The following is a 27,988-nucleotide window of genomic DNA, read 5'->3' as shown; positions in this document are numbered from 1 at the left end:
AAGGTGTCCCTGCCCATGGCAGGGGGGTTGGAACTAGATGATCTTAAGGTCCTTTCCAACCCTTACGACTATATGATTCTCTATGATTCTATGTCAATCTTTTTCATCAGTTATTATGCAATAATACATATTTTGCCTGACTTACCTTTGCAATTCAGCGTAGAATCATTTAGGTTGGAAAAAACCTTTAAGATCATCAAGTCCAACTGTAAACCTAATGCTGCCTACCACTAAACCATGTCCCTAAACAACAGATCTACACAGCTTTTAAATACGTCCAGGGTTTAGCGCTTCTAAATGTCTGCTCCCCAGTAACAGAGTTTTCTCCATGTATTGGGTTTCAGAGATGTGTCTACCAAGCCTGTAATTATGAAGAGACCTTTCCTTATATTTGTTCTGCTCTTGGATCGTATGCACGAACATGCAGTTCAATGGGTTTAATCCTCGAGAACTGGAGAAACAGTATGGACAACTGTAGTAAGTAACTGAACCAATTCTTAGTAGTCTGCCATCAGGTAAATGCATGCATACAGGTCTATCTGTTTCCATTTAGAATATTCCCATGTTCGATTCACCTAGACAAAACTGAATAACAGCAAGAACGTATTTTAAAACTACTTGCCAGCCATTAGAAAATAACTACTTATTGCTCAAGTAGGCCAACCAGCAGGTATAAAAGCCATATTCCCAGGAGCTGCTGGTTTCACTGATGTGTCATAACACAGCAAAACCCATAAATGGTAAAGCACTGTTCTAAACAGTGTCCAAATCATCTTAATGGTAATGGGGAAAGTAGTGAACAGAAAGAACAAAGAGAGAAAAAGCAGAAATGGGACAACAGACATCCAATTTCTGAATACCCTCTAGTCTGTTTCAAAAAAGGATTATATGGATTAATCCAAAAAAGGATTAAACTCATATGCTCTAAGGTGAGCATGTGGATGCTTCCACGACTTGATAATTAAGTGATGGATAGAGAGATTAACAAAGCTATATTGTACCTTAAGATGAGAAAGAATTCTGCAGATGGGATTTTGCTGTTACGCAACTTAGACATAGGCAAAGGTTTCACAGATACTCAAAAATACATTGTTATTTCTGCAAAGCTTCTCTTTGCATTATTTTATTCCAAGATGCACAAAGAAGCAATAAGGTATTTAACCTTCATAAAACTTCAAAAGAGCTACATGGTTGGGGTTAAGCCCTGGTGTGAAATATTTTTGCTAGAGCTCCACATCCACAGGAAGAGAATCAATAGGAAGCATTAAGCATTGAAGCTGTTGACACAATATAAGCAGCACATTACGAGCACACTGATCTTTCACAAGGAAGAGGATAAGTAAATGAAGTTTAACATACACTCTTGTCTCGTTTTACAGCTATTACTTGTACTGGCAATCAAACATTCAGCTACAACACTCAGGCATGTGAGAGGACATGCTTGTCACTCTCAAACCGAGCCCTGGAATGTCATCCAACTGACATCCCTATTGAAGGCTGCCACTGTCCTCAAGGAATGTACTTGAACCACAAGAACGAGTGTGTTCGTAAATCTTATTGTCCCTGCTATTTAGAAGATAGAAAGTACATCTTGCCTGACCAGTCAATAATAACTGGTGGGATTACCTGGTGAGTGTGTCAAGTTTGAAGATTAACACGCTGAAAATGGAGACAAGGGGTCTTCATGTGTCTCTGTTGAGGGTTAATGGCAGTAAGTAGCTAAGTACCACACAGCTGCTTGCTCACTCCACTTCAGCCAGATGCAGAAGAGAATTAGAAGGGCAAAAACAAGAAAGTTTGTGGGTTGGGATAAAGACAGTTCAATAACTTTCTTTATTATTAATAAGCAAAACCAAGCTTATTTAATAAGCAAAGCGGCATGCACAATTAAAGCTAAATAAGGAATGAATTCATTACTTCCCCTCAGCAGGCAGATGTTTAGACATTTCCAGAAAACGTGAATTTGTCATGCGTAATGGTTACTTGGGAAGACAAGCACCATAACTCTGAACTCCTTCCTCCTTCTTTACCTGAGCTTTAGTTGCTGAGCATGATCTTGCATAGTATGGAATCTGTCTTTGGCCAGTTTGTGTCAGCTGTCCTGACTATGTCCCCTCCCAGCTTCTTGTGCATTCCAAGCTTACTCACTGGTGGGGCAGTGTGAGAAGCAGAGAAGGCCTTGACCCTGTTCAGCAATAACTAAAACAACATCATGCTATCAACAATGTTTTGGTCACAAATCCAAAACATAGCACCATCAAGCTGCTACAGAGAAAATTAACTCATTTCCAGTACAGTCTCCCTTACTTTTAATACTAGAGGTCCATTTTTTAAGAAATCATTTTTGCCTTTTCCTAAAATACAAAGATTCTTAAATGAACAAAAAGCATTTGACTTACCTAAAGCTTGGAAATGTTAAGGAAAAAAATAGAAAATAATAGGTAAGGTCTGATTATTCCTAGTGGGAGATTTTGTCAGCAGCAAACAGCAGCATCTGGACAGCTATATACAAGCCTCAAGAATTATTTGATAGGCCATCATAGTAGTGAATGGCTTACTATTCACTTTCAAAACTGATGTTACTGTGTACTACAAAAGGTAAAGAGACAACTTGACTCATGTTCCATTTTGAAGGATGCAGAGGAGCTAGTAACATAAATGAAACACTTCCAATGGTAAGAAACATGAAGCCACTTTGCAAAAAATTAAAATGTCTTTCTTAGGAGAGAATTGCATTGAAATTGCTTTTTTCCCCCCTCTAGCTACTGCGTTAATGGAAGGTTAAGTTGCACAGGCAAACCTCAAAATCCTGCAGGTATGAGTCTGATACGGTTTACTTAGAAACATATTCTTTTTCCCCATGTTGTAAAATTGCTACTTCAAAATCTCTTCAATGTTTGTTTTTCTTCCTGTTTCCTAGAGAGCTGCAAAGCTCCTAAGAAATATGTATCATGTTCTGACAGTTTAGAAAACAAGTATGGAGCTGCATGTGCCCCTACCTGTCAGATGCTTGCTACTGGAATTGAATGTGTGAGTTTCACAGCTCTGCGATATTTATCCTCTTGAGAGACAAAGAATGTTCTAGTTGTTATTTAGAACTTGACTATGTTCCATCTAGTGAAATGAAAGGAGATATTTCTTCTAACGTGATACAGTTAAACACCAGACTTCTTTCCACAGACCAGACACTAAAAATTTACATATAGTCAAGAAGTGATAAAAGGAATTAAATTGCATAAATTAACAAATTATATTAGATTAATTGAATAGAATAAAAATCCATTAAGGATTCTTAGCTATCTGGCTATCATCTCTGGCTCAGGTACTACATAAGCTGAATGTCACTGGAAACTGATAGAACATGAAGTTTATGCTTCCTGTTCTATTCTTTCCCAGCTATGTGTTGCTGAGGGTCACAGGATGCAGGAGGTTTAGGCTAGATGAACTTCTGATGGATTTTCATTAAGGAAACAGAGTAATTGGAAGAACTGTAATAAGCTTCCTTGGTATAAAGAAACTTCTGTTGTACTCTATCTGAAAGATTGGTAAAAATGAATGAGTCTTCAAGTATGTTTAATACCTCACACAACAGGTATATCTTACAACTTCAGTGAAACTAGTTCAATTGACTAGTATATTATTATGAGGAAAATCACAAAATTGAAATCAAGTCAAAACTAGAACTTTGCACAGATTCGCTCTTGACACCATTCACATAAATTACACAAGATAAAATGCATCTCACATTTCATGTTGCAATCTGTTGATCTTTACCAGATACCCACTAAATGTGAATCAGGATGTATCTGTGCTGATGGGCTATATGAAAATCTCGATGGTGGGTGTGTTCCAGCTGAGGAGTGTCCATGTGAATATGGTGGTCTTGCGTACGGAAAAGGTGAACAGATCCAAACTGAATGCGAGATCTGGTAAGAATCACAGTTTTCCATTGTGGAATCTCTGCTTCGCTAAACTGTACAACTACAGTGCCTAGTTGACAAGAGAGCAGGAAATGGCAACAGCTGAATGGAAGAAATACAATAACAAAGCACAAAGGTGACAAAGAGAAGCTTAATATTTTACAGTCTATATGTATAGATAAAAGAGTCATGGTACGTGCTTCAAGAATAATTTCTGCCATATACATATCCAGGAATAAGGGCATCTAGTAGGGCCCGTAACTGTAAACTACATAAGGTCAAGGATTAACAGCTCCACCTAAATAAAGATGAGAGCACAATCATCCTTCTTTTCTGTAGATAAAAAAAATCCCCCCCGAAAGTTTGTTTCCATCTCTTTAGCAGCATTCTCAACGTACTTTATTCCCTTTCCAGTTACTAATCTAGTATTAAAAAAACACCACTACTATACAAACCACACAGAACAGGGACATCTGTTCTCATTAAGAACAAAAATAAATTAGTTTCATATTCTTTCTTTCATGAAAAAAGAAAGCAAAAATGACTTAAGACTTCTTTATCATGAATTTCTTTTCTAGGCAATCCATAACTTATGGTGCTTATGTTAATTGTAACTTGGTCACAGTGTACACAAGTTAATTAAATTATCATCTTATCTATGAAAGTGCATGTGTATAAAAAGAAGCAGGTTAAGATGGCATTTCTTTGAAATCTAAGTATGGTTTCTCTTCTTACTCCCAGCACTTGCAAAAAAGGCAAATGGAAATGTGTTCAGAAATCAGTGTGTTCCTCAACGTGTAATCTGTATGGAGAAGGCCACATCACCACTTTTGATGGACAGCGTTTTGTGTTTGATGGCAACTGTGAATACATATTAGCTATGGTAATCTGCCTTTTACTGCTTATTTTGGCAGTATCTCGGCATCAAGAAACAGCTTGATTTAAGTGGCTAATGAAAATATCCTAGGATGCACCTGTATTCAATAGAGAACCTTGAATCTTTATAAACACTTAATGTGTTTTTATATATTTTGCTTATTTCAATACTTTAGATGAAGAGACTTTACTTCTCAAAAATTTTTCTCATGCAATTACAACAAATTTTAGATTTAATAACATGTTTAAAAAGTCATTGATATGTATCTATTCTGTACCAGCTAATTATATCTTTTAGGGAAGTGATGTCAGTTTGACAAAAAAATCAGAGGTCATCACCTCCCAAAACAGACAGAATCAGTCACGATATTTTAAGCTTTCTTTACTTTTTTTTCTAAGTTGGAAGACTCCAGACACCATGTTTGTTGGGGGTTTTGTGCTTTTTGTCATTTGTTTCGTTGTTTTTTTAGGATGGCTGCAGTGTTAATAGACCTGTTTCCTCTTTCAAAATTGTTACTGAGAACGTCATCTGTGGGAAATCAGGGGTTACATGCTCCAGATCCATCAGCATTTACCTTGGGGTAAGATCTTCATTCTGCTGTTATCCAGCTGAATAACTATTTTAAGCCCATATTTGCTGCCCCTTTGTAAGCTTTAGCTGTGTGTTTGAAGTGATGTCTTGGAAGCGAAACAATGCGCTATACTTAGAGCTTCAGGTTTAGTAGGAATTGCCATCACTTATTTTTCTGCAAGTCTCATATCAGTGTTTCAGTCCCCAAACTTCCTGCCTGTGTGGAGACATTCAAAAAGCCAGTCCAAAGATACTGATTCCCCATGCCAAGGCTGCAGTGATACTGGGGGTTGCCCTGACCCAGGTGTAGGACCTTACACTTGGCCTTACTGAATCTCATGAGGTTCATATGGGCCCAATTCTTGAGCTTGTCAAGGTCCCTCAGAATGGCATCCTATCCCTCAGGTGTGTCATCTGCTAACTTGCTGAGGGTGCACTCAATTCCAGTGTCTTCGTCATTGATGAAGATATTAAACTCTACTGGTTCCAGTATAGATGCCTGAGGGATGCCACTCGTCACTGATCTCCATCTGGACTTTTTGCTGTTGACCACTACTCTCTGGATGTGACCAGCCAGCCAGTTCCTTATGCACCAAATCCATATCTCTCCAATTTAGAGAGAAGAATGTAGTGGGGGACTGTATCAAAGACTTTACAGAAGTCCAGATCAATGACATCCATAGTACTTCCCTTGTCCGCTTGATGTAGTCACTCCATCATAGAAGGCAGGACTTGCCCTTGGTGAAGCTGTGCTGGCTGTCTCAAGTCACCTCCCTGTCCTCTATGTACCTTAACATAGATTTCTAGGAGGATCTGTTTCATGATTCTCCCAGGCACAGAGGTGAGGTTGGGAGATTGGTTGTTCCCAGGGTCCTCCTTTCTACCCTTTTTAAAAATGGGTGCAATGTTTCCCTCAGTCACTTGGGGACTTCACCTGACTGCCATGACTTTTTGAAAGTGGGAATGTCAAGACAGTTTGTAGTACTATAGCATCTGATCTTTGGTAGCGTGACACAGAATAAGGGAAATTCTGAATTTGACTAAGTTATAACATCCAGATAAATAGATAAATTTTATTCCAGAATTTGACATTCATACTGCGAGATGAAACCTTCACTATATCTGGAGAAAATCCTGGAGTACTATATAATGTCAAAAAGAACGCCCTTCATCTGATGTTTGATGTCATTATCCCAGGAAAATACAACATGACCCTTATCTGGAATAAGCACATGAACTTCTTCATCAAAATCTCCAGAGAAACACAGGTATTGCAGAATAACATGGCCGGTGAACTGTCCTTCAATTCAGGTTGAACTGCATATTTGATAAAGGTTGCCTTGGCTCTATGACGGCAAAAGTTTTTCAGAGATGCTACTAGCAATTCATTTTCATCATTATCTCCAAAACAGCAGAGATTTTCACTAGAGGTTGATTTTTAAGTGATTACTGCATTCAGGAAATTCTTCAGCTAAGTGCTTGTGTTTTATACAACTGCATGGTTGAATTTCATCTCTAAATGAGGACAGTTTATGGTTTAGTGGAGAAACATACATTCATCCAATGATGAACAAAACCTCACGCACAAGATTCTAAGAAAGTATGAGAGAGTATTTATAGACCATGTTTACTACTAAAGCATAGGAAATTATTAGTAATAGAAAGGGAAAGCAAGTAATTGTAATTTGCTGAGCTGACATGGCTGCTTTCATTTAATCTAGGAAACTATATGCGGTTTGTGTGGGAACTACAATGGAAATATGAAGGACGATTTTGAAACTCGAAGCAAGTATGTCGCGTCAAATGAATTGGAATTTGTCAATTCTTGGAAAGAGAATCCTCTCTGTGGGGATGTATACTTTGTAGTGGACCCCTGTAGCAAGAACCCTTATCGTAAAGCATGGGCAGAAAAGACATGTTCCATCATCAACAGCCAAGTCTTTTCTGCCTGTCACAATAAGGTAAGAATTGATTTGGCCTTCTTTTTATTTATAAGCATAATCTCTATTCTTCTGAAAAGCTCACACTCCAACACTTTATTTTCTCTTCCCCAAAATGTTTTAATACAGTATATATAAAACGTATTATGGCCCTCATTTATATTAGTCTTTTCATCCTTTTGTTTGCAGTTCACCAGCCCTTTTGTAAGCACAAAAGCTAAGTATGACATTAACTGATAAGTCAAAAATATCAGAGTGAAAAAAGAATGAAGTCTTAAGTATGAGAAATCAGTCAGTCTATTTATTGATGATGCCTGATACTGGTCAATGCACTGTTTACTCTTTCAAAACCATTTAGCGTCTGTTGGAAAATAGAATTTAAGAAAGGCCTGAAAACCTTTGTTCTCATCAGGAAAAAGTTCTTTACAGTGAGGCTGGTGAGGCACTGGAATGGGTTGCCCAAGGAAGTTGTGAATGCTCCATCCCTGGTGGTGTTCAAGGCCAGATTGGACAGAACCTTGGGTGACATGGTTTAGTGCAAGGTGTCCCTGCCCATGGCAGGGGGGTTGGAATTAGATGATCTGAAGGTCCTTTCCAGTTCTAACTATTCTATGATTCTATGATCAGTAAATCATCAGCATCACTTAAAAGATGCAGATCAACCCAAGAGCAAGACATCATCATCCCTCCTATTTCTTTTAAGTTGCCCACTTTGTGGAAATGAAAATATTGCACGGTTCATTATAAACAGGCCTTCTGAAGGAAAAGCTCCATTTTGAGGAGGTGAAAACAAGTGAGAAATGTGGATAATGCTGCAGTGCTCGTGCATACCCACAGAGGGTGTACAGCTGACAGACACTTGTGCCTGAGTGGATGTGGGAGTTCTGGAGGTTTTTTTAGCTGACTATGCAGAATATGTTCAGGACTAGAATTTAGAAATTCATATTGGCAGAGCATGATCAGTTTCTATTGTTAATGTGGAGACATCTATGTTCTTGCTGAAACGATTTGTATGAAGTGGGATTGTAATTGCTTTAACAAGTGTTCAGAGGAAGTACTGGTTACTCTCATTTAAAGGAACATGTATTGTTCAGCTCAGGGAAAAACACTTTCTTAACAAATAGGCACAAAAGAATCCTAAGAAATTAGTTACTTCATTTTTCCAATGCAGGTGAATCGTATGCCCTATTATGAGGCCTGTGTTCGAGACTCTTGTGGTTGTGACATTGGAGGGGACTGTGAATGCATGTGTGATGCCATTGCAGTATATGCCATGGCATGCTTAGATAAAGGTATCTGCATTGACTGGAGGACGCCTGAGTTCTGTCGTAAGTTTCTTTAAGCTCTCTTTAAACAAGTTGAAGAGGTTATTATTGTTACTGTGAGTATATTAATATGCAACATAGGTAATTGCTTAATAAGCACCTCCAAATTTGTATTTTCTCTATGGGCAAATAGCTGACTTCAGTCAACTAGGTTTTGAAAACTGTAGTTTTCACTTATGCTATATTAACCAAAATATTGTATTTCTTTTTACCATGGATGAAAGAGAAAATAATGTGGCCATGGGAGGCAGACTGTTTCCTTTGTTGCCACTGTATAGTGAACTCTCAGTTTGTCAGGAGAAGGAGTATGAAATTGGAAAAGAGCATTTTAGCTATGATAAAATCACCTTCCGTGTGGACAGAAAGGAAATGAAGACAGCTGTGTTGACTGGAACACTGTGAAACAGGAAAAAGATATGAAGGCATTCCAGAACACCATATATGGAGGGAAAAAGGATGAGTATTATAAATCAGTACTGGAGTTATCTTTGATGATTTCTTTTCAACATTCCACTATATTATGCATTAAAAATAGTGGAAATACTTGCATAGTGCATTTAAAAAACAAAACTGACTTTACTTCAGTGTAAATTTCAATTTACATCAGAAGCTAATAACTGAAGTGACTAAATTTTTGATTCAAGCTGTTTATTAATTTTTTGCTCCCTTTAGTTCTTTGAAAATAACATGTCATTAATTCAAAAAATTCTGATTTCTCTCTTGTTTTTACCTTTTTTAGCTGTTTATTGTGAGTATTACAACTCCCATAAAAAAAAAGGAAATGGTGATGCTTATTCCTATGGCTACAACAATGACAACTGCACCTGGCATTACAGGCCTTGTAATTGTCCAAATCAAAACTACAAATATGTCAACATTGAAGGTAAGAAGCTATACTAGTGTAAACAAGGAAGCAATAACATAGTAATTGTTTTCAGTGCTGTTTTTTAAAACAGTCATACCACAGTTAAATAATGATATTCTAATTGATGGTACCTTTAAAGCAGTTTTGCTGGTCTTCACCTTATAACTTCTGCTTTAAATACACAATCAATTCACTACCTGTACTACATCTAGCTTTATATCGAGCTCAGCCTCATGAAGAGAAATTCTCTGACTTGCACCAAATCAAAAAAATATGGTGTACTTAGGTAAGAAAACATGGAAAGAGCAGTTAATATTCTTATTAGACAAATGGATATAGTTGGAGAAAGCAAAAGAATTACTATGTGGGCAGATCCTTCTTCTGAGGACAACATTGGAAATGCTTATCTCATGCAATCAATACCATTTTGTGGTACCAGAAATGTAAGATTATAAGTAGTATAAACAAAATGGTGCTCTCTGAGAAATGAAAACCAAACTTCTCTTCCCCTTTCTTCAGGCTGTTACAACTGCTCTCATGATGAATACTTTGACTATGAGAAGAAAAGATGTATGCCATGTGGTAAGCAGCAACCCACATATACTAATTCTCTTTCTCTACAGTAACTGGAAAAAAATACTAAAACATTGTGTATTCTCAAAGAAGGTATTTTTCCTAGTACTTCTCAATTAATGAATGCGCATGCAAACATAAGTTTCCTTCAAAATAACCCCATTACTGTATTGGTAGTATGTAAAACTTCATGTCGTAAGTAAAGGAATGAAAAGAACTAATTAGAAGAAGATTTAGGGTGGGGAGTGCTATAATACAGCAGCTGAATAATCCTGGCAGATTTTAGTTAGCAAGATAAAGAGTTACATTCATTGTAAATGTGAGCACTTTTCAAAATGGGTGTCTTCCTGAAAGTGAATCGGTGTTCTGATCTTCATGAGGGCCTGCCCCAGCAGAGCTGTGACTCTCAGATATATTCAACACCTTTCATTAAAAAAGAGAACATACAGAAGAGGATCAGGACTAGCTAATGGGCTTTACTTAGTAAATGTCTTTTTAAAGATTTTTTTTTTAATATATATAATATTTTAACTTAAGGTTTATTCCCATGTGGTTTACTTCTATTAAAACCTATCATACTAAAAAATGTTTTGGATAGTTTCTAGATGCACAGTTTGGATCTTCATGCAGATATAAAAAACACCCGAGGACAATTTTTCTCTGATTACAGAATTCTAACTTGTGTAACCAGAATCTCAGCCAGTGATCAGTCTCATTTCTAAATAAAAAGCATATTTCCATTATTCCTGAGAAGTGAGGCTCCCTTAAGCATAAAAATCATAAGAAAGGTAGCAAGAACGTACTCTTGATCATTTTTATTATGACATATATTGACTTCTTTGTCATTAAGTACTTTGATGTGAAGTTTACCACTGAAACATGTAACACTAAGCATTTTCAGGAGTATCTCACTAATTAACACAATCCTTTGATTCCAATCTGAAATTTGCCTTATTTGGAATTTTTTAATATGCTTTCATTCACAAACTTAACCTGTTTTACCTTTACACAACAGGACATGAAATCACTCGTACCACACCTGAAACATCTCCACCTTCAACAGGTTAGTTTACGTAGTTGACCCAACTAGTACTTATAGATTGATATATGTCCTCATATGTGTATAGAAGGTAAGCAATATCCTTTTTTGTGTGACATAGTAGCGTCACCAGTTTCACATTCATGAGATGCAGTAATGAAAAATAACTTGCTATCATAGTTATCACAAAAATTTTAGCAGAAATATTTGCTAGACGTCTTAAGAAAAAAAAATTATGAGACAACGGTGTTTCCTGATTATACTTAGGCACTTCCAGATATTCAGTAATAAAATATCTCTGTTAGTGAATAAGGACTTCTGTCTTGTCTCTGATGGACAGTGGCATTGAGTGCAGTCTCAGCAAGTTTGCAGATGACAGCAAGTTGAGTGGCATGGATGACACACCTGAGGGATAGGGTGCATTCAGAGGCACATGTACAAGCTCAAGAAGTGGGCCCATATGAACCTCATGAAGTTCAACGAGGCCAAGTGCAAGGTCCTGCACCTGGATCAAGGCAATCCCCAGTATCAGTACAGGCTGAGGGGTGAAGAGATTGAGAGCAGCCTTGAGGAGGACTTGGGGTTACTGGTGGATGAAAAACTGGATGAGAGCCGACAATGTGTGCTCACAGCCCAGGAAATGAACCATATCCTGGGTTCATTTTCTGCATTAAAATAAGTGTGGGCCAGTAAATGAAGGGATGTGGGTCTGCCCCTCTCTTCTCTCTGGTGAGACACCACCTGGACTACTGCATCCAGCTGTGGAGTCCTTGGTACAGGAAAAACGTGGACCTGGTGGAGCAGATCCAGAGCAGGGCCACAAAAATGATCAGGGGGAGGGAACACCTCTCCTATGAGGTGAGTTGGGACTCTCCTGGGAGAGTTGGGGTTGTTCAGCCTGGAGAAGAGAAGGCTACACAGAGATCGTATTGTGGCCTTTCAGTACTTGAAAGGGGCTTATAAGAAAGATGGGACAGATATTTTAGTAGGGCCTGTAGCAATAATACGAGAGGTAATGGTTTTACCCCTGAAAGAGGGTAGATTCAGACTAGATATAGAGAAGACATTTTGTATGATGAAACACTGGAAGAGGATGTCAGAGACGTTATGGATGGCCCATTCCAGGTTGGGCTGTATGGGACTTTGAGCAACCTGATCTAGTTGAAGATGTCCCCGCTCATTGCAAGGGAGGTTGCACTAGATGAACTTTGAAGGTCAATTCCAACCCAAACCATTCCATGATTCTATGATGTATAAAATCCCACAAAAAAGTCATCACCGTTCTTAGTGATGACTGGCTGTTGAACACTTCAACAATTTTAGGAAGGTCTTAATGGAAATGTATGACTGAGCATACCAAATCCCTATAGCCTCATCCAGGAGAGGAATCTCTATATACTGACCTGAAATTTGTTAGAAATTCCATTAATTTCTCCAAAGTCGGATGGTATTAGGAAAATGTTACACTGTCAGCTGTGTGAATAATAAAATACAATTCCATCTCTGCTGCTATGCACAAATATTTATGGCAAATTCACTTTAATTCCTGCAGAAGCTTTATACATTTTTCTTCATTTTACTGTTTAATGTATTCACTGCGCATAGTTTCAAAGGAATAGATGGATAACTTCTCTAAAATATTTCATGTAAAACGTAGTGGCTTTTAATAGTAGTTACTACTAATTAAGAGTGTTTTTACTTCAGAAAACAATTTTCAATTTATATAGTTGTATTATAAATGGATTATCAAGAACTATTTATCCTTTTTTTTCCCTCTCTTGGTAACAACAGTGCAGCCTAAAGTATCAAGAAGCTCTACCACAAGTACCCTACCAACAGTATCTAGTTTTTCTTCTTCTGCGGCTACTGTATCGATTGAGACTACAAATCCCACAGTAACCTCAAAAATCACGGTTCCAATAACTTCACCAACATCAGCTCTTGGCACAATAATGTCAACAACTGGTAGGTTTTTAGTGCTACTGTCAAAAATAAATAATAGTAAATAATGTTGACGACTAGTAGGGTTTTAGTTTTACTGTCTAAACTAAATTATAGTAAGCTCACTCTATACATAGTTGAGATACCACTCTGCTAAGAAAGCATTGCAAGCTGTCTCAATATCCAAATGTAAGGCTACAAATAATGAAGTAGGCAAAGCCTACTAGGGTTCCAGAAAGGAGTTTGTAAACCAGAAATATTCAGAAGTTTAGATGAAAAGCGCATGGAAATAGAAAGGATATAGGCACTAGGTTAAAAACACAACCAAAAATCACTTGTGTGCCTCACCCCAGAAGCACATTAGAAGTTCTACAAGCAAAGCACCAGCTCAACTCCAGCTGGATTTATTAGCTCAACTTCAGCTTCTTTTCCACAACTGGTTCAGTTATGCAGTAATATTCAAGGAGCACTCAACCTGTTAACTCTGAATAATGTAAGCAGGCTCAAAGCAGAATCACACAGGTATCAGTGCAGCAGCTTTGTTTAGGACTCTACAGTCCTGCTGCCAGGAGGATGATTCCTACAACATAAATTACTTTTTGATTCTATGGCTGTGGAGACTCGTAATAATGTGTAGCTTCCCACTAACATGCGCTTCAACCAATAAGCCATCCTGGACCCAGGCGAACAGAGAAAGCAGAGTTAAAAAGAGGCCCCATAGGAGTCAAAACACAATTTCAAACGTGCCATTGTGACAGATGATTTGTACACTGGGACAAGGAAGGTCCTATAGTATGATGATATGTAGCTTTGTAATACAAATTATGGAAAGCTGAAACTGTGGACGATTTGGAACATAAGATTAGCCAATAAATTGTCATTTGTGCAAAGCCCGTACAGACTTTAGCCAAAAAAGCTAACTTCTTAGAAAAAATATATAAAACCCAGGAAAAATACAGCAAATTAGAACAAAGAAAGATACAAGACAGTAGAAAAAAAATACAAGTAGAGAGACATTTGGCAAGCTTATGAGAATGTGAATATAAAGAATTACACAGAAAATATTCAGAAGATCGAGGGCAAAGACTGGGTTTCTGGAATATGGGTAGCTTCATAAATTGTCTATTTTTAATTATTCAATTAATTGATTACTCATGTTATATTATTCACCTTTACTCCAAAAGAACATACTACATCAATTTTTACCACACCAAACATGACTACAACCATCAGTACCCCTTCCATAACTACCTCAACAAAAAGAACTATCACCACTAAACTAAAGCCTACACCTGTTGCCTCATCAACCACTGCTTCAACAGAGACAGACCAAGTAAGGTTCACCTCACCACCCTTCAAGACCACCAAGGAAACGACAACCACCTCAATACCTACTCAAACCATATCTCGGATCACAACTTTCAGCAAACCTGAACTAACAACAGAAGGTAAATATGACTTTTTGGTATCTGCCAATGAAGCCACCACTTACAAGATGCTTATAAATGGATTAGAAAACAAAACAAAACGAAAAACAAGAATTCTTACTAGTTGTCTTAAAATTGCAAATAAATTGGAAAGGACATGGATAACTGAAAAACTGTGATAAAAATGGAAATTTCTGTGTCTTCCCAATGGAGCAAACATCTGACATCCAAATGTCATTTTAAACCTAACATTTCTTTTTGAGGCCATACTCTACACTTCCTCCAAATTTAGGCAAAATCTCTCTATGCTTCAAATCAAGTTCTTGAAAACTCAAATGGCAGAGTAAGTGTTTCCCTAGCCATTTTAACAAATTCTCCCAAAAATAAATATTAAAAAAAAAAAAAATTTCACTTTGGGATGTCAGATACTCCATATGCCAAAAATGACAGTCTCCTCTGAGGCTGTAGGACAATGTGAATTGCTAAACTAGTCATTTACTAATTTAGCAACCAACACAGGAGGCTGAGACAGTGTGCAGCAGGAAAATCTACTGTAGTGAGAGGGCACATGTACACTCTCTCCCAATTCCAGCATCTCCCTCAAAGTACTGTTGGGGTGCACACGTCTGGATCTTCTTGTACCAGCAATTACAGCTTCCTCTGAGGAAGTATCACAACCCACTTTAGGAACCTTACGAGTTCCCAACCATTACTTATATCCATTTTTCCTTACTTTATAGAGAGTGAGGAAACCCAAGCAACCACTCTGCACTACCATGTCCCAGTAGGTGAGTAAGAGGGAGCTGAGAGATGCCTTTGGCCTAAGACTCTGCTTCACTTACCCCAGCTTTTCCAGATGATGTTCTTGCTCAGTCTGGAATTCCTTGGAGGGGAGACATGCACATCCAGAGAGGCTTTTCTTTCCTCAGGAACTCCAGAAAGAGGCAAGGGATGTTGAATTGTGTAAAGGCACCCTTCAGGCCCAGTGCTTGCCATATATTTTTTTGGCGGAAAGCCAGCCATTGACCCATTTCTCCCTCTTGCCCAGTAAGACTCAGTGTGGTCTGGTCCTGCCTTTCTTAACCCCCACCCATGCTCTGGGGCTTCTACTTGGGAATTGCCCACCTCCTTTGCCTTCCCTTCTTGCCCTACCACCCTCAACCAACCTGTGCTTTTCTCTCTGTAGTTGTCACCCACAGAAGACCAACAAAGCCACACCTTGTGCAGTCTCACATCACGCAGAAGACCACCCCTGCCACATCCACCAGCAGCACCTCTGTCCCAAGAGAGACCATCCATGCCAGCAGCCCAGAAGTCGCACTGACAAAAATGTCTCCAAGTCCCAGCTCTTTACCTGCCACCTCAGCCTCATCTGCTTCTTCCCCCTCCTCAACTGTGCCATCAACATGGTTGAGACCATCACATCCTGGTAAGGCTCCCTCCTGCCCTTCCTGCTGCCTAGCTGCTCCTTCCAGCTCCCACCCATTCTCTCCTAAGCAGCACATCCCACACAGGCTTCACTTCTGGTATTCATTCTCAATTCCCACTGCTTTTGCCACGGGACTCCTGGGACCCAGGCAGGTGTTGGGACTGGCCCACACATGACCCTGACTGCATCTTCTTCCCTTACCACTTCAGGGGTTTGGCTCTGGGGCACAGAGGTATCAGAGTACAGTCATGCGTGAGTTCCTACCCTACAACTAGCAATCAGAGACGAGCTAACACACACTCTCTCCAATTACAGTGGTGCCCTGAGAATGCACAATGGGGGAAGTAGAAGGCAGTGAAACTGGAAACACATATCCTGTTTACACCTGAGGACAGTTTTGGGTGAGAGACAGAACACAAGGCATGTTCTCCATCCAAAGGATGCCCAGGCCCTGACACAGGCATGAAAATGTGTGTCAACAAATGCCACCCCCTTGGCCAGTGCTGTCCCTGTGAGCAAAAGATTCAACAGTGGAGCGTAGGCAAGAAGCTGTACAGTCAATTCCAGACTAAAGTTATCCCACTTAGACTGATAGGGGTCCACATGCCTGGGTTGCCTTGGTGTTGACTAGAACAGCCTCCTTTGAGGAGATGCCAAAAAATGCTTTGCCTAGACTCTTTCCCAAGACTCAACCATTCTTTTCTCTCGTCCCTTTCTTTGTAGCAAGGGAGCCAACAAGAGCTAGGACTCCAACTAGTAAAGTAGTAACAGGTGAGTGCTCTGGTCAGGAGAGAGCTAAGAGACATCCATGGCCAGTGCCTGTACCTTCACTAGCCTTGGCTCTCCTGTGCATCCTTTCCAGCACAGTGTAAAGCAGGGACATTGTACACTACCTGTAAACCAGTGGATCGCACATGAAAGTACAGATACCTCTTCCTGTATCAAGAGCTCTAAGAAGAATGAGACAGAGACAAATTGCTACAGGGCAAATTTAAAAACCGTCACCAGCCTGCAAATCTCAGAAGCAGCAGGATTGGGTGACACATACTGGCGGAGTCATGGCCACATTCATTCATCTAAGGAAAAAAAAAAAAGAAAGCACAAAACTTGCTTCTGACCTCCTTGCCCGTAATCTAGCATGAAGGTGCTACCACAGAAGTGCCTGTATCATTGACCTTCCCATCTTACCTGGTCACTCTAAATTGACCCGTGCTTTCCTCCCAGCAGCCGTCACACACACAAAGAAAACTGTGCCACACATCATGCCACCTGTGACCACGCAGAAGACCACCGCCACCACCTCCGCCAGCAGCACCTCCAGGACCTCTGTCTCCACAGAGGCCATCACCACAAGCAGCACAGAGGTCCCCCACACAAGGACGTCTCCAAGTCCCAGCTCCACGCCTGTTCCCAGCAGCCCACTCAGCACCTGGCTTCCACCTACTGCTACTTCCACAGTCTCCTCCACTGTGACCCCAACCACCAGCCCCAAGCCAACACCTACAACCATAAGGCCGAAGCTGTCTTCCCTGACAACAAGTGCTCCAAGAGAGTCAGCTGCAACAGAGACCTCTGTACCCTCTACAGCCAAAACCAGCTCAACTCCTTCACCTGCATCTTCCCCCTCCTCAGCCATGTCCTCAACATGGCTGATCTCTTCTCAGCCTGGTAAGGGTACCTCCTGCCCTTCAAAGTGCTCTGCCTTCTGTTCTCACCTATCAGGCTTCCATCATTCCTTCCTTAGTTCCTTCCAGGCAGCACAGGCTGCTTGGGCATTTGTTTTGGTAGTTGCCCTCTGTTCCTGCTTCCTTTGGCATCAGTACTATGGCATGGCCTGCCTTGGAAAAGGCCGTGGGGCGCAGGTCTCTCCAGCAGAGCCTGGCTTACTGGGGGGCAGTAACGAGGGGGCAGTCGTTACACTGTGCCTGTTCCTTTGAGGAAGACACACACATTTGAAGAGGCTTCTCTCCTTGGAGAGGCAGAGGGTGCTTGCATGTTGGAAGGCACCCTTCAGGTGCTGTCTTTGTCCGTGTTTTGGGGGTCAAGCTGGGTTGGAGGAGGAGGAGGACAGAAGGCAGGGACCCACTCCTCCCTCTTGCCTGGCAAGACTCCGTACAGCAAGACTCAGCCTTTCTTGCACATGCCCACAGGCCAGGACTTTTGGCTATTGCCTTTGCTTCCCCTCTTACCCGGTCACCCTCAGTTAACCCGCGCTTTCCTCCCTGCAGCCTTCACCCACACAGAGACAACAATGCCACACATCGTGCCACCCGTGACCACGCAGAAGACCACCGCCACCACCGCTGCCAGCAGCACCTCCAGGACCTCTGTCTCCACAGAGGCCATCACCACAAGCAGCACAGAGGTCCCCCACACAAGGATGCCTCCAAGTCCCAGCTCCACGCCTGTCCCCAGCAGCCCACTCAGCACCCGGCTTCCACCTACTGCTACTTCCACAGTCTCCTCCACCTCAGCCCCAACCACCAGCCCCAAGCCAACACCTACAACCCTATGGCTGAAGCCGTCTTCCCCGACGATGAGTGCTCCAAGAGAGTCACCTGCAACAGAGTCCTCTGTACCCTCCACAGCCAAAACCACCTCAACTCCTCCACCTGCATCTTCCCCCTCCTCAACCATTTCCTCAACATGGCTGATCTCCTCTCAGCCTGGTAAAGTTTCTTCCTGCCCTTCCTACTGCCCTGCCACCTGAGCTCTTATGTTTCCATGTTTCCTGTCTTCAATCTTTCCTTTCTTCCTCCTCCCTCTTTCTTTTTTTTATTTTCATCCCTCCTTCCTTCCTTCCACCCATCCTTCCTTCCTTTCATCATTCCTCTCATGCTTCCTCCCCATTACTTTTCATCCCTCATTCCTTCCTTCCACGGCTCGCTCCTTCCGTGGCTTGCTCCTCCCTTCCAACCCCCCCTCTTGCCTTCCTTCCTTCCTTGCTTCCTAGCAGAACAGGTTGCTTGGGGATTTGTTTTGCTAGTTACCCTCTGTCATGGTGTAAGCCCAGCCAGTAACTCAGAACCATGCAGCCACACGCTCACTCCCCGCCTTCTTCCTCCCCTGTTCCCAGAGGGATGGGGAAGAGAATCAAAAGAATGTAACTCCCACGGGTTGAGATAAGAACAGTGCAGTAACTAGGGTACCATACAAAACCACTGCTACTAGCACTAGTAATAATAATGATAAGGGAAATACCAAGGGGAGAGAATACAATTGCTCACCACCTGCTGACCGATACCCAGCCTGACCCAAGCAGCGATCTGGGCCTTCCGGGTGACTCCCCCCAGATTATATACTGAGCATGACCTCCTGTGGTATGGAATACCCCTTTGGCTAGTTTGGGTCAGATGTCCTGTCTCTGCTTCTTCTCGGCTTCCCATGCCCCTCTTCCTTGGCGGAGCATGAGACTGAGAAAGTCCTTGGTCAGAGTAAACATTCCTTAGCAACAACTAAAAACATTGGTGTTATCAGCGTTGTTACCAGGCTGAAAGTCAAAAACACAGCACTGCACCAGCTACTAAGAAAGAGAAAAAATTACTGCGACAGCTGAACCCAGGACACCCTCTTTACCTGTTTCCTTTGGCATCGGTACTATGGCATGGCCTGCCTTGGAAAAACGCTGTGGGGCACTGGTCTTTCCCACAGGCCTACTGTCTGGAGGGGGCAGTCGTTAACACTGTGCCTGTTCCTTTGAGGAAGACACACACATTTGAAGAGGCTTCTCTCCTTGGAGAGGCAGAGGGTGCTTGCATGTTGGAAGGCACCCTTCAGGTGCTGTCTTTGTCCGTGTTTTGGGGGTCAAGCTGGGTTGGAGGAGGAGGAGGACAGAAGGCAGAGACCCACTCCTCCCTCTTGCCTGGCAAGACTCCGTACAGCAAGACTCAGCCTTTCTTGCACATGTCCACAGGCTGGGATTTTGCCCACTGCCTTTGCCTTCCCTTCTTACCCAGTCACCCTCAGTTGACCCGTGGTTTCCTCCCTGCAGCCTTCACCCACACAGAGACAACCATGCCACACATCGTGCCACCCGTGACCACGCAGAAGACCACCACCACCACCTCTGCCAGCAGCACCTCCAGGACCTCTGTCTCCACAGAGGCCATCACCACAAGCAGCACAGAGGTCCCCCACACAAGGATGTCTCCAAGTCCCAGCTCCACGCCTGTCCCCAGCAGCCCACTCAGCACCCGGCTTCCACCTACTGCTACTTCCACAGTCTCCTCCACCTCAGCCTCAACCACCAGCCCCAAGCTAACACCTACAACCCTATGGCTGAAGCCGTCTTCCCCGACGACAAGTGCTCCAAGAGAGTCACCTGCAACGGAGTCCTCTGCACTCTCCACAGCCAAAACCAGCCCAATGTCTTTGCCTGCATCTTCCCCCTCGTCAACCGTGTCCTCAACATGGCCGATCTCCTCTCAGCCTGGTACGGCTCCCCCTGGTCTTACCCACTACCCTGCCTTCTGTTCCCAGTTTTGAAGCTTACTTTCTTCCTTTCTTTCTTTTTTCCTTTCTTCCATGCATGTAAGCATGCTTACATCCCTCTCTCCTTTCCTCCCTCCCTTCTCTCTCCCTCCCTCCCTTCCTTCCCCTTATGAAGTATAAGGCACTTCCGCATTTGTTTTGGCTATTAGCCATCCGTTCCCTCTGCCTTTGGTCAACTTGGGTCCTGGTAGACTGTGAGTGGGATGGATCTAATTTTTGTTCCCAGCAGGTTGTCTAGTCCTCTTGTAGATGCATGTCCTCATCAGTGTTGATAGCACCTATGCTTTAGGTGTTGCTGTGGAGTGCATGCACAGCATCCAGGTCTTCTCTGTTATTCCTCCTGTATGTTACAATGTGGGTAAAAGAGTAGGCAAAATGTTGGTCGTTGACACAGCCAGGATACCTGATGCAAAGTGAGGCACCAAGTTGGTTCTCCATACCAAGGACGCCATACCCATTGCTGGGAGACTGGCTGGGCTTTGGTCTCTTGTGGAAGATGGTGATTCCTTTTGCACCTTGTGGGGGTTTTAGTTTGTTTTCCTTCAGTTTCTTCAGTTCTGGAAACTGTCAGTGCCTGGATGCATGTGGGATTTTTGGCTTCTGCACTTCTGATTATCTCCCCATTCCTGTTGATGGGGAAGTGAGGAAGCGGCTGTTGAGCACTTAGCATTCAGCCAGGACCAACCCACTGCTGACTGGCACACACATTGGCCCTGAATGGCTCTAAGCAGGATTGGGAGCCTTAGGAAAGGAAACAGAAGCCCATCCTTCCCCTTACCCTGCAAGATACCGTGTGTAATGAGGCTGATTTTCTTGCATGTGCCCTGAGCCCGGGACTTCTGCCCATCGCCTTTGCTTCCCCTCTTACCCAGTCACCCTCAGTTAACCCGCGCTTTCCTCCCTGCAGCCTTCACCCACACAGAGACAACCGTGCCACACATCGTGCCACCCGTGACCACGCAGAAGACCACCACCACCACCTCTGCCAGCAGCACCTCCAGGACCTCTGTCTCCACAGAGGCCATCACCACAAGCAGCACAGAGGTCCCCCACACAAGGACGTCTCCAAGTCCCAGCTCCACGCCTGTTCCCAGCAGCCCACTCAGCACCTGGCTTCCACCTACTGCTACTTCCACAGTCTCCTCCACTGTGACCCCAACCACCAGCCCCAAGCCAACACCTACAACCCTACGGCTGAGGCAGTCTTCCCCAACGACAAGTGCTCCAAGAGAGTCAGCTGCAACAGAGTCCTCTGTACCCTCCACAGCCAAAACCAGCCCAACTCCTTCACCTGCATCTTCCCCCTCCTCAGCCATGTCCTCAACATGGCTGATCTCTTCTCAGCCTGGTAAGGGTACCTCCTGCCCTTCAAAGTGCTCTGCCTTCTGTTCTCACCTATCAGGCTTCCATCCCTCCTCCCTTAATTCCTTCCAAGCAGCACAGGCTGTTTTAGTAGTTGCCCTCTGTTCCTGCTTCCTTTGGCATCAGTACTATGGCATGGCCTGCCTTGGAAAAGGCTGTGGGGCACAGGTCTCTCCAGCAGAGCCTGGCCTACTGTCTGGAGGGGGCAGTCGTTACACTGTGCCTGTTCCTTTGAGGAAGACACACACATTTGAAGAGGCTTCTCTCCTTGGAGAGGCGGAGGGTGCTTGCATGTTGGAAGGCACCCTTCAGGTGCTGTCTTTGTCTGTGTTTTGGAGGACAAGCTGGGTTGGAGGAGGAGGACAGAAGGCAGAGACCCACTCCTCCCTCTTGCCTGGCAAGACTCCGTACAGCAAGACTCAGCCTTTCTTGCACATGCCCACAGGCCAGGACTTTTGGCTATTGCCTTTGCTTCCCCTCTTACCCGGTCACCCTCAGTTAACCCGCGCTTTCCTCCCTGCAGCCTTCCCCCACACAGAGACAACCGTGCCACACATCGTGCCACCCGTGACCACGCAGAAGACCACCGCCACCACCGCTGCCAGCAGCACCTCCAGGACCTCTGTCTCCACAGAGGCCATCACCACAAGCAGCACAGAGGTCCCCCACACAAGGACGTCTCCAAGTCCCAGCTCCACGCCTGTTCCCAGCAGCCCACTCAGCACCCGGCTTTCACCTACTGCTACCTCCACAGTCTCCTCCACTGTGGCCCCAACCACCAGCCCCAAGCCAACACCTACAACCCTATGGCTGAAGCCGTCCTCCCTGACAGCAAGTGCTCCAAGAGAGTCACCTGCAACAGAGTCCTCTGTACCCTCCACAGCCAAAACTAGCTCAACTCCTTCACCTGCATCTTCCCCCTCCTCAACCATGTCCTCAACATGGCTGATCTCTTCTCAGCCCGGTAAGGCTCCCTCCTGTCCTTATCACTGCTCTGAGTTATCTTCCAAGCTGTTAATGTTTCCATCCTTCCTACTATCCTTTAATCCATCTCTCTCTACATCCTTCCCTCCATTTTTGCTTTCTCCCACCCAACATTCATTTCTACTAGGCCCACTTCCTTTATCCCACCCACACTTCTATTCTTCCTACCTGACATCCATCATAGCAGCAAAAGACACTGCATTTGCTTTGTTGATTGCCCTCCAATCCTGCTTCCATTGGCATAAGTATTTAGCTATGGCCAACTTCGGTATTGGCCATGGGGTACAGGTTTCTCCCACACAGCCTGGCCTACTGTCTGGACGGGGCAGTCGTTACACTGTGCCTGTTTCTTTAAGGGAAACACACCTAGTTGGAGAAGCTTCACTTCCTGGAGAGGCAGAGGGTGCTTGCCTGTTGGAAGTCACTCTTCAGGTGCTGTCTTTGTGCCCCTGTTTTGGGGGACATGCTGGTTGGAGGAGGAAGGTAGAAGGCAGAGACCCACTCCTCCCTCTTGCCTGGCAAGACTCTGTACAGCAAGACTCTGCCTTTCTTGCACATGCCCACAGGCCAGGACTTTAGCCCACCACCTTTGCCTTCCCCTCCTTCCCGGTCACCCTCAGTTGACCCGTGGTTTCCTCCCTGCAGCCTTCACCCACACAGAGACAACCGTGCCACACATCGTGCCACCTGTGACCACGCAGAAGACCATTGCCACCACCTCTGCCAGCAGCACCTCCAGGACCTCTGTCTCCACAGAGGCCATCACCACAAGCAGCACAAAGGTCCCCCACACAAGGACGTCTCCAAGTCCCAGCTCCACGCCTGTTCCCAGCAGCCCACTCAGCACCTGGCTTCCACCTACTGCTACTTCCACAGTCTCCTCCACTGTGGCCCCAACCACCAGCCCCAAGCCAACACCTACAACCCTATGGCCAAAGACGTCTTCCCTAACGACAAGTGCTCCAAGAGAGTCAGCTGCAACAGAGTCCTCTGTAGCCTCCACAGCCAAAACCAGCCCAGTGTCTTTGCCTGCATCTTCCCCCTCCTCAACCATGTCCTCAACGCAGCTGATCTCTCAGCCTGGTATGGCTGCCTCCTGCCCTGCCTTCTGTTCCCAGCTTTCAAGCTTGCTTCATTTTTCCTTTGTTCAGTCCATCCATTCATCCATCCATTCATTATTCCCCTCTTGAACCATATGGCAGCTGTGTATTTGTTTTGGCTATTAGCCATCCGTTCCCTCTGCCTTTGGTCAACTTGGGTCCTGGTAGACTGTGAGTGGGATGGATCTAATTTTTGTTCCCAGCAGGTTGTCTAGTCCTCTTGTAGATGCATGTCCTCATCAGTGTTGATAGCACCTATGCTTTAGGTGTTGCTGTGGAGTGCATGCACAGCATCCAGGTCTTCTCTGTTATTCCTCCTGTATGTTACAATGTGGGTAAAAGAGTAGGCAAAATGTTGGTCGTTGACACAGCCAGGATACCTGATGCAAAGTGAGGCACCAAGTTGGTTCTCCATACCAAGGACGCCATACCCATTGCTGGGAGACTGGCTGGGCTTTGGTCTCTTGTGGAAGATGGTGATTCCTTTTGCACCTTGTGGGGGTTTTAGTTTGTTTTCCTTCAGTTTCTTCAGTTCTGGAAACTGTCAGTGCCTGGATGCATGTGGGATTTTTGGCTTCTGCACTTCTGATTATCTCCCCATTCCTGTTGATGGGGAAGTGAGGAAGCGGCTGTTGAGCACTTAGCATTCAGCCAGGACCAACCCACTGCTGACTGGCACACACATTGGCCCTGAATGGCTCTAAGCAGGATTGGGAGCCTTAGGAAAGGAAACAGAAGCCCATCCTTCCCCTTACCCTGCAAGATACCGTGTGTAATGAGGCTGATTTTCTTGCATGTGCCCTGAGCCCGGGACTTCTGCCCATCGCCTTTGCTTCCCCTCTTACCCAGTCACCCTCAGTTAACCCGCGCTTTCCTCCCTGCAGCCTTCACCCACACAGAGACAACCGTGCCACACATCGTGCCACCCGTGACCACGCAGAAGACCACCACCACCACCTCTGCCAGCAGCACCTCCAGGACCTCTGTCTCCACAGAGGCCATCACCACAAGCAGCACAGAGGTCCCCCACACAAGGACGTCTCCAAGTCCCAGCTCCACACCTGTTCCCAGCAGCCCACTCAGCACCTGGCTTCCACCTACTGCTACTTCCACAGTCTCCTCCACTGTGACCCCAACCACCAGCCCCAAGCCAACACCTACAACCCTACGGCTGAGGCAGTCTTCCCCAACGACAAGTGCTCCAAGAGAGTCAGCTGCAACAGAGTCCTCTGTACCCTCCACAGCCAAAACCAGCCCAACTCCTTCACCTGCATCTTCCCCCTCCTCAGCCATGTCCTCAACATGGCTGATCTCTTCTCAGCCTGGTAAGGGTACCTCCTGCCCTTCAAAGTGCTCTGCCTTCTGTTCTCACCTATCAGGCTTCCATCCCTCCTCCCTTAATTCCTTCCAAGCAGCACAGGCTGTTTTAGTAGTTGCCCTCTGTTCCTGCTTCCTTTGGCATCAGTACTATGGCATGGCCTGCCTTGGAAAAGGCTGTGGGGCACAGGTCTCTCCAGCAGAGCCTGGCCTACTGTCTGGAGGGGGCAGTCGTTACACTGTGCCTGTTCCTTTGAGGAAGACACACACATTTGAAGAGGCTTCTCTCCTTGGAGAGGCGGAGGGTGCTTGCATGTTGGAAGGCACCCTTCAGGTGCTGTCTTTGTCTGTGTTTTGGAGGACAAGCTGGGTTGGAGGAGGAGGACAGAAGGCAGAGACCCACTCCTCCCTCTTGCCTGGCAAGACTCCGTACAGCAAGACTCAGCCTTTCTTGCACATGCCCACAGGCCAGGACTTTTGGCTATTGCCTTTGCTTCCCCTCTTACCCGGTCACCCTCAGTTAACCCGCGCTTTCCTCCCTGCAGCCTTCCCCCACACAGAGACAACCGTGCCACACATCGTGCCACCCGTGACCACGCAGAAGACCACCGCCACCACCGCTGCCAGCAGCACCTCCAGGACCTCTGTCTCCACAGAGGCCATCACCACAAGCAGCACAGAGGTCCCCCACACAAGGACGTCTCCAAGTCCCAGCTCCACGCCTGTTCCCAGCAGCCCACTCAGCACCCGGCTTTCACCTACTGCTACCTCCACAGTCTCCTCCACTGTGGCCCCAACCACCAGCCCCAAGCCAACACCTACAACCCTATGGCTGAAGCCGTCCTCCCTGACAGCAAGTGCTCCAAGAGAGTCACCTGCAACAGAGTCCTCTGTACCCTCCACAGCCAAAACTAGCTCAACTCCTTCACCTGCATCTTCCCCCTCCTCAACCATTTCCTCAACATGGCTGATCTCTTCTCAGCCCGGTAAGGCTCCCTCCTGTCCTTATCACTGCTCTGAGTTATCTTCCAAGCTGTTAATGTTTCCATCCTTCCTACTATCCTTTAATCCATCTCTCTCTACATCCTTCCCTCCATTTTTGCTTTCTCCCACCCAACATTCATTTCTACTAGGCCCACTTCCTTTATCCCACCCACACTTCTATTCTTCCTACCTGACATCCATCATAGCAGCAAAAGACACTGCATTTGCTTTGTTGATTGCCCTCCAATCCTGCTTCCATTGGCATAAGTATTTAGCTATGGCCAACTTCGGTATTGGCCATGGGGTACAGGTTTCTCCCACACAGCCTGGCCTACTGTCTGGACGGGGCAGTCGTTACACTGTGCCTGTTTCTTTAAGGGAAACACACCTAGTTGGAGAAGCTTCACTTCCTGGAGAGGCAGAGGGTGCTTGCCTGTTGGAAGTCACTCTTCAGGTGCTGTCTTTGTGCCCCTGTTTTGGGGGACATGCTGGTTGGAGGAGGAAGGTAGAAGGCAGAGACCCACTCCTCCCTCTTGCCTGGCAAGACTCTGTACAGCAAGACTCTGCCTTTCTTGCACATGCCCACAGGCCAGGACTTTAGCCCACCACCTTTGCCTTCCCCTCCTTCCCGGTCACCCTCAGTTGACCCGTGGTTTCCTCCCTGCAGCCTTCACCCACACAGAGACAACCGTGCCACACATCGTGCCACCTGTGACCACGCAGAAGACCATTGCCACCACCTCTGCCAGCAGCACCTCCAGGACCTCTGTCTCCACAGAGGCCATCACCACAAGCAGCACAAAGGTCCCCCACACAAGGACGTCTCCAAGTCCCAGCTCCACGCCTGTTCCCAGCAGCCCACTCAGCACCTGGCTTCCACCTACTGCTACTTCCACAGTCTCCTCCACTGTGGCCCCAACCACCAGCCCCAAGCCAACACCTACAACCCTATGGCCAAAGACGTCTTCCCTAACGACAAGTGCTCCAAGAGAGTCAGCTGCAACAGAGTCCTCTGTAGCCTCCACAGCCAAAACCAGCCCAGTGTCTTTGCCTGCATCTTCCCCCTCCTCAACCATGTCCTCAACGCAGCTGATCTCTCAGCCTGGTATGGCTGCCTCCTGCCCTGCCTTCTGTTCCCAGCTTTCAAGCTTGCTTCATTTTTCCTTTGTTCAGTCCATCCATTCATCCATCCATTCATTATTCCCCTCTTGAACCATATGGCAGCTGTGTATTTGTTTTGGCTATTAGCCATCCGTTCCCTCTGCCTTTGGTCAACTTGGGTCCTGGTAGACTGTGAGTGGGATGGATCTAATTTTTGTTCCCAGCAGGTTGTCTAGTCCTCTTGTAGATGCATGTCCTCATCAGTGTTGATAGCACCTATGCTTTAGGTGTTGCTGTGGAGTGCATGCACAGCATCCAGGTCTTCTCTGTTATTCCTCCTGTATGTTACAATGTGGGTAAAAGAGTAGGCAAAATGTTGGTCGTTGACACAGCCAGGATACCTGATGCAAAGTGAGGCACCAAGTTGGTTCTCCATACCAAGGACGCCATACCCATTGCTGGGAGACTGGCTGGGCTTTGGTCTCTTGTGGAAGATGGTGATTCCTTTTGCACCTTGTGGGGGTTTTAGTTTGTTTTCCTTCAGTTTCTTCAGTTCTGGAAACTGTCAGTGCCTGGATGCATGTGGGATTTTTGGCTTCTGCACTTCTAATTATCTCCCCATTCCTGTTGATGGGGAAGTGAGGAAGCGGCTGTTGAGCACTTAGCATTCAGCCAGGACCAACCCACTGCTGACTGGCACACACATTGGCCCTGAATGGCTCTAAGCAGGATTGGGAGCCTTA

At 44.9% G+C, this 27,988-nt stretch overlaps 1 protein-coding gene across 1 annotated transcript in view; it reads left to right on the top strand.

Moving 5' to 3' along the window:
- The window catches only part of MUC6 (mucin 6, oligomeric mucus/gel-forming), a 60,242-nt gene that overhangs the window by 26,754 nt on the left and 5,500 nt on the right, over positions 1-27,988 (top strand). The window contains exons 16-37 of the mRNA XM_030482710.1: positions 345-477; positions 1,380-1,629; positions 2,763-2,815; positions 2,921-3,030; positions 3,778-3,929; positions 4,662-4,803; positions 5,267-5,377; positions 6,450-6,635; positions 7,089-7,328; positions 8,479-8,635; positions 9,372-9,515; positions 10,017-10,079; positions 11,086-11,134; positions 12,893-13,074; positions 15,218-15,265; positions 15,664-15,906; positions 16,630-16,677; positions 17,134-17,415; positions 21,656-21,745; positions 22,283-22,723; positions 24,728-25,163; positions 25,698-26,146. Of these exons, the coding sequence (XP_030338570.1) occupies positions 345-477; positions 1,380-1,629; positions 2,763-2,815; positions 2,921-3,030; positions 3,778-3,929; positions 4,662-4,803; positions 5,267-5,377; positions 6,450-6,635; positions 7,089-7,328; positions 8,479-8,635; positions 9,372-9,515; positions 10,017-10,079; positions 11,086-11,134; positions 12,893-13,074; positions 15,218-15,265; positions 15,664-15,906; positions 16,630-16,677; positions 17,134-17,415; positions 21,656-21,745; positions 22,283-22,723; positions 24,728-25,163; positions 25,698-26,146 (4,009 nt within the window). The remainder of the gene's footprint in view (positions 1-344; positions 478-1,379; positions 1,630-2,762; positions 2,816-2,920; positions 3,031-3,777; positions 3,930-4,661; positions 4,804-5,266; positions 5,378-6,449; positions 6,636-7,088; positions 7,329-8,478; positions 8,636-9,371; positions 9,516-10,016; positions 10,080-11,085; positions 11,135-12,892; positions 13,075-15,217; positions 15,266-15,663; positions 15,907-16,629; positions 16,678-17,133; positions 17,416-21,655; positions 21,746-22,282; positions 22,724-24,727; positions 25,164-25,697; positions 26,147-27,988) is intronic.

Source organism: Strigops habroptila, chromosome 4, assembly GCF_004027225.2.
Source record: "Strigops habroptila isolate Jane chromosome 4, bStrHab1.2.pri, whole genome shotgun sequence".
NCBI lineage: Eukaryota > Metazoa > Chordata > Aves > Psittaciformes > Psittacidae > Strigops > Strigops habroptila.
Note: the sequence above shows the minus strand (reverse complement) of the source record. Positions and strands in the feature narration are given on the sequence as shown.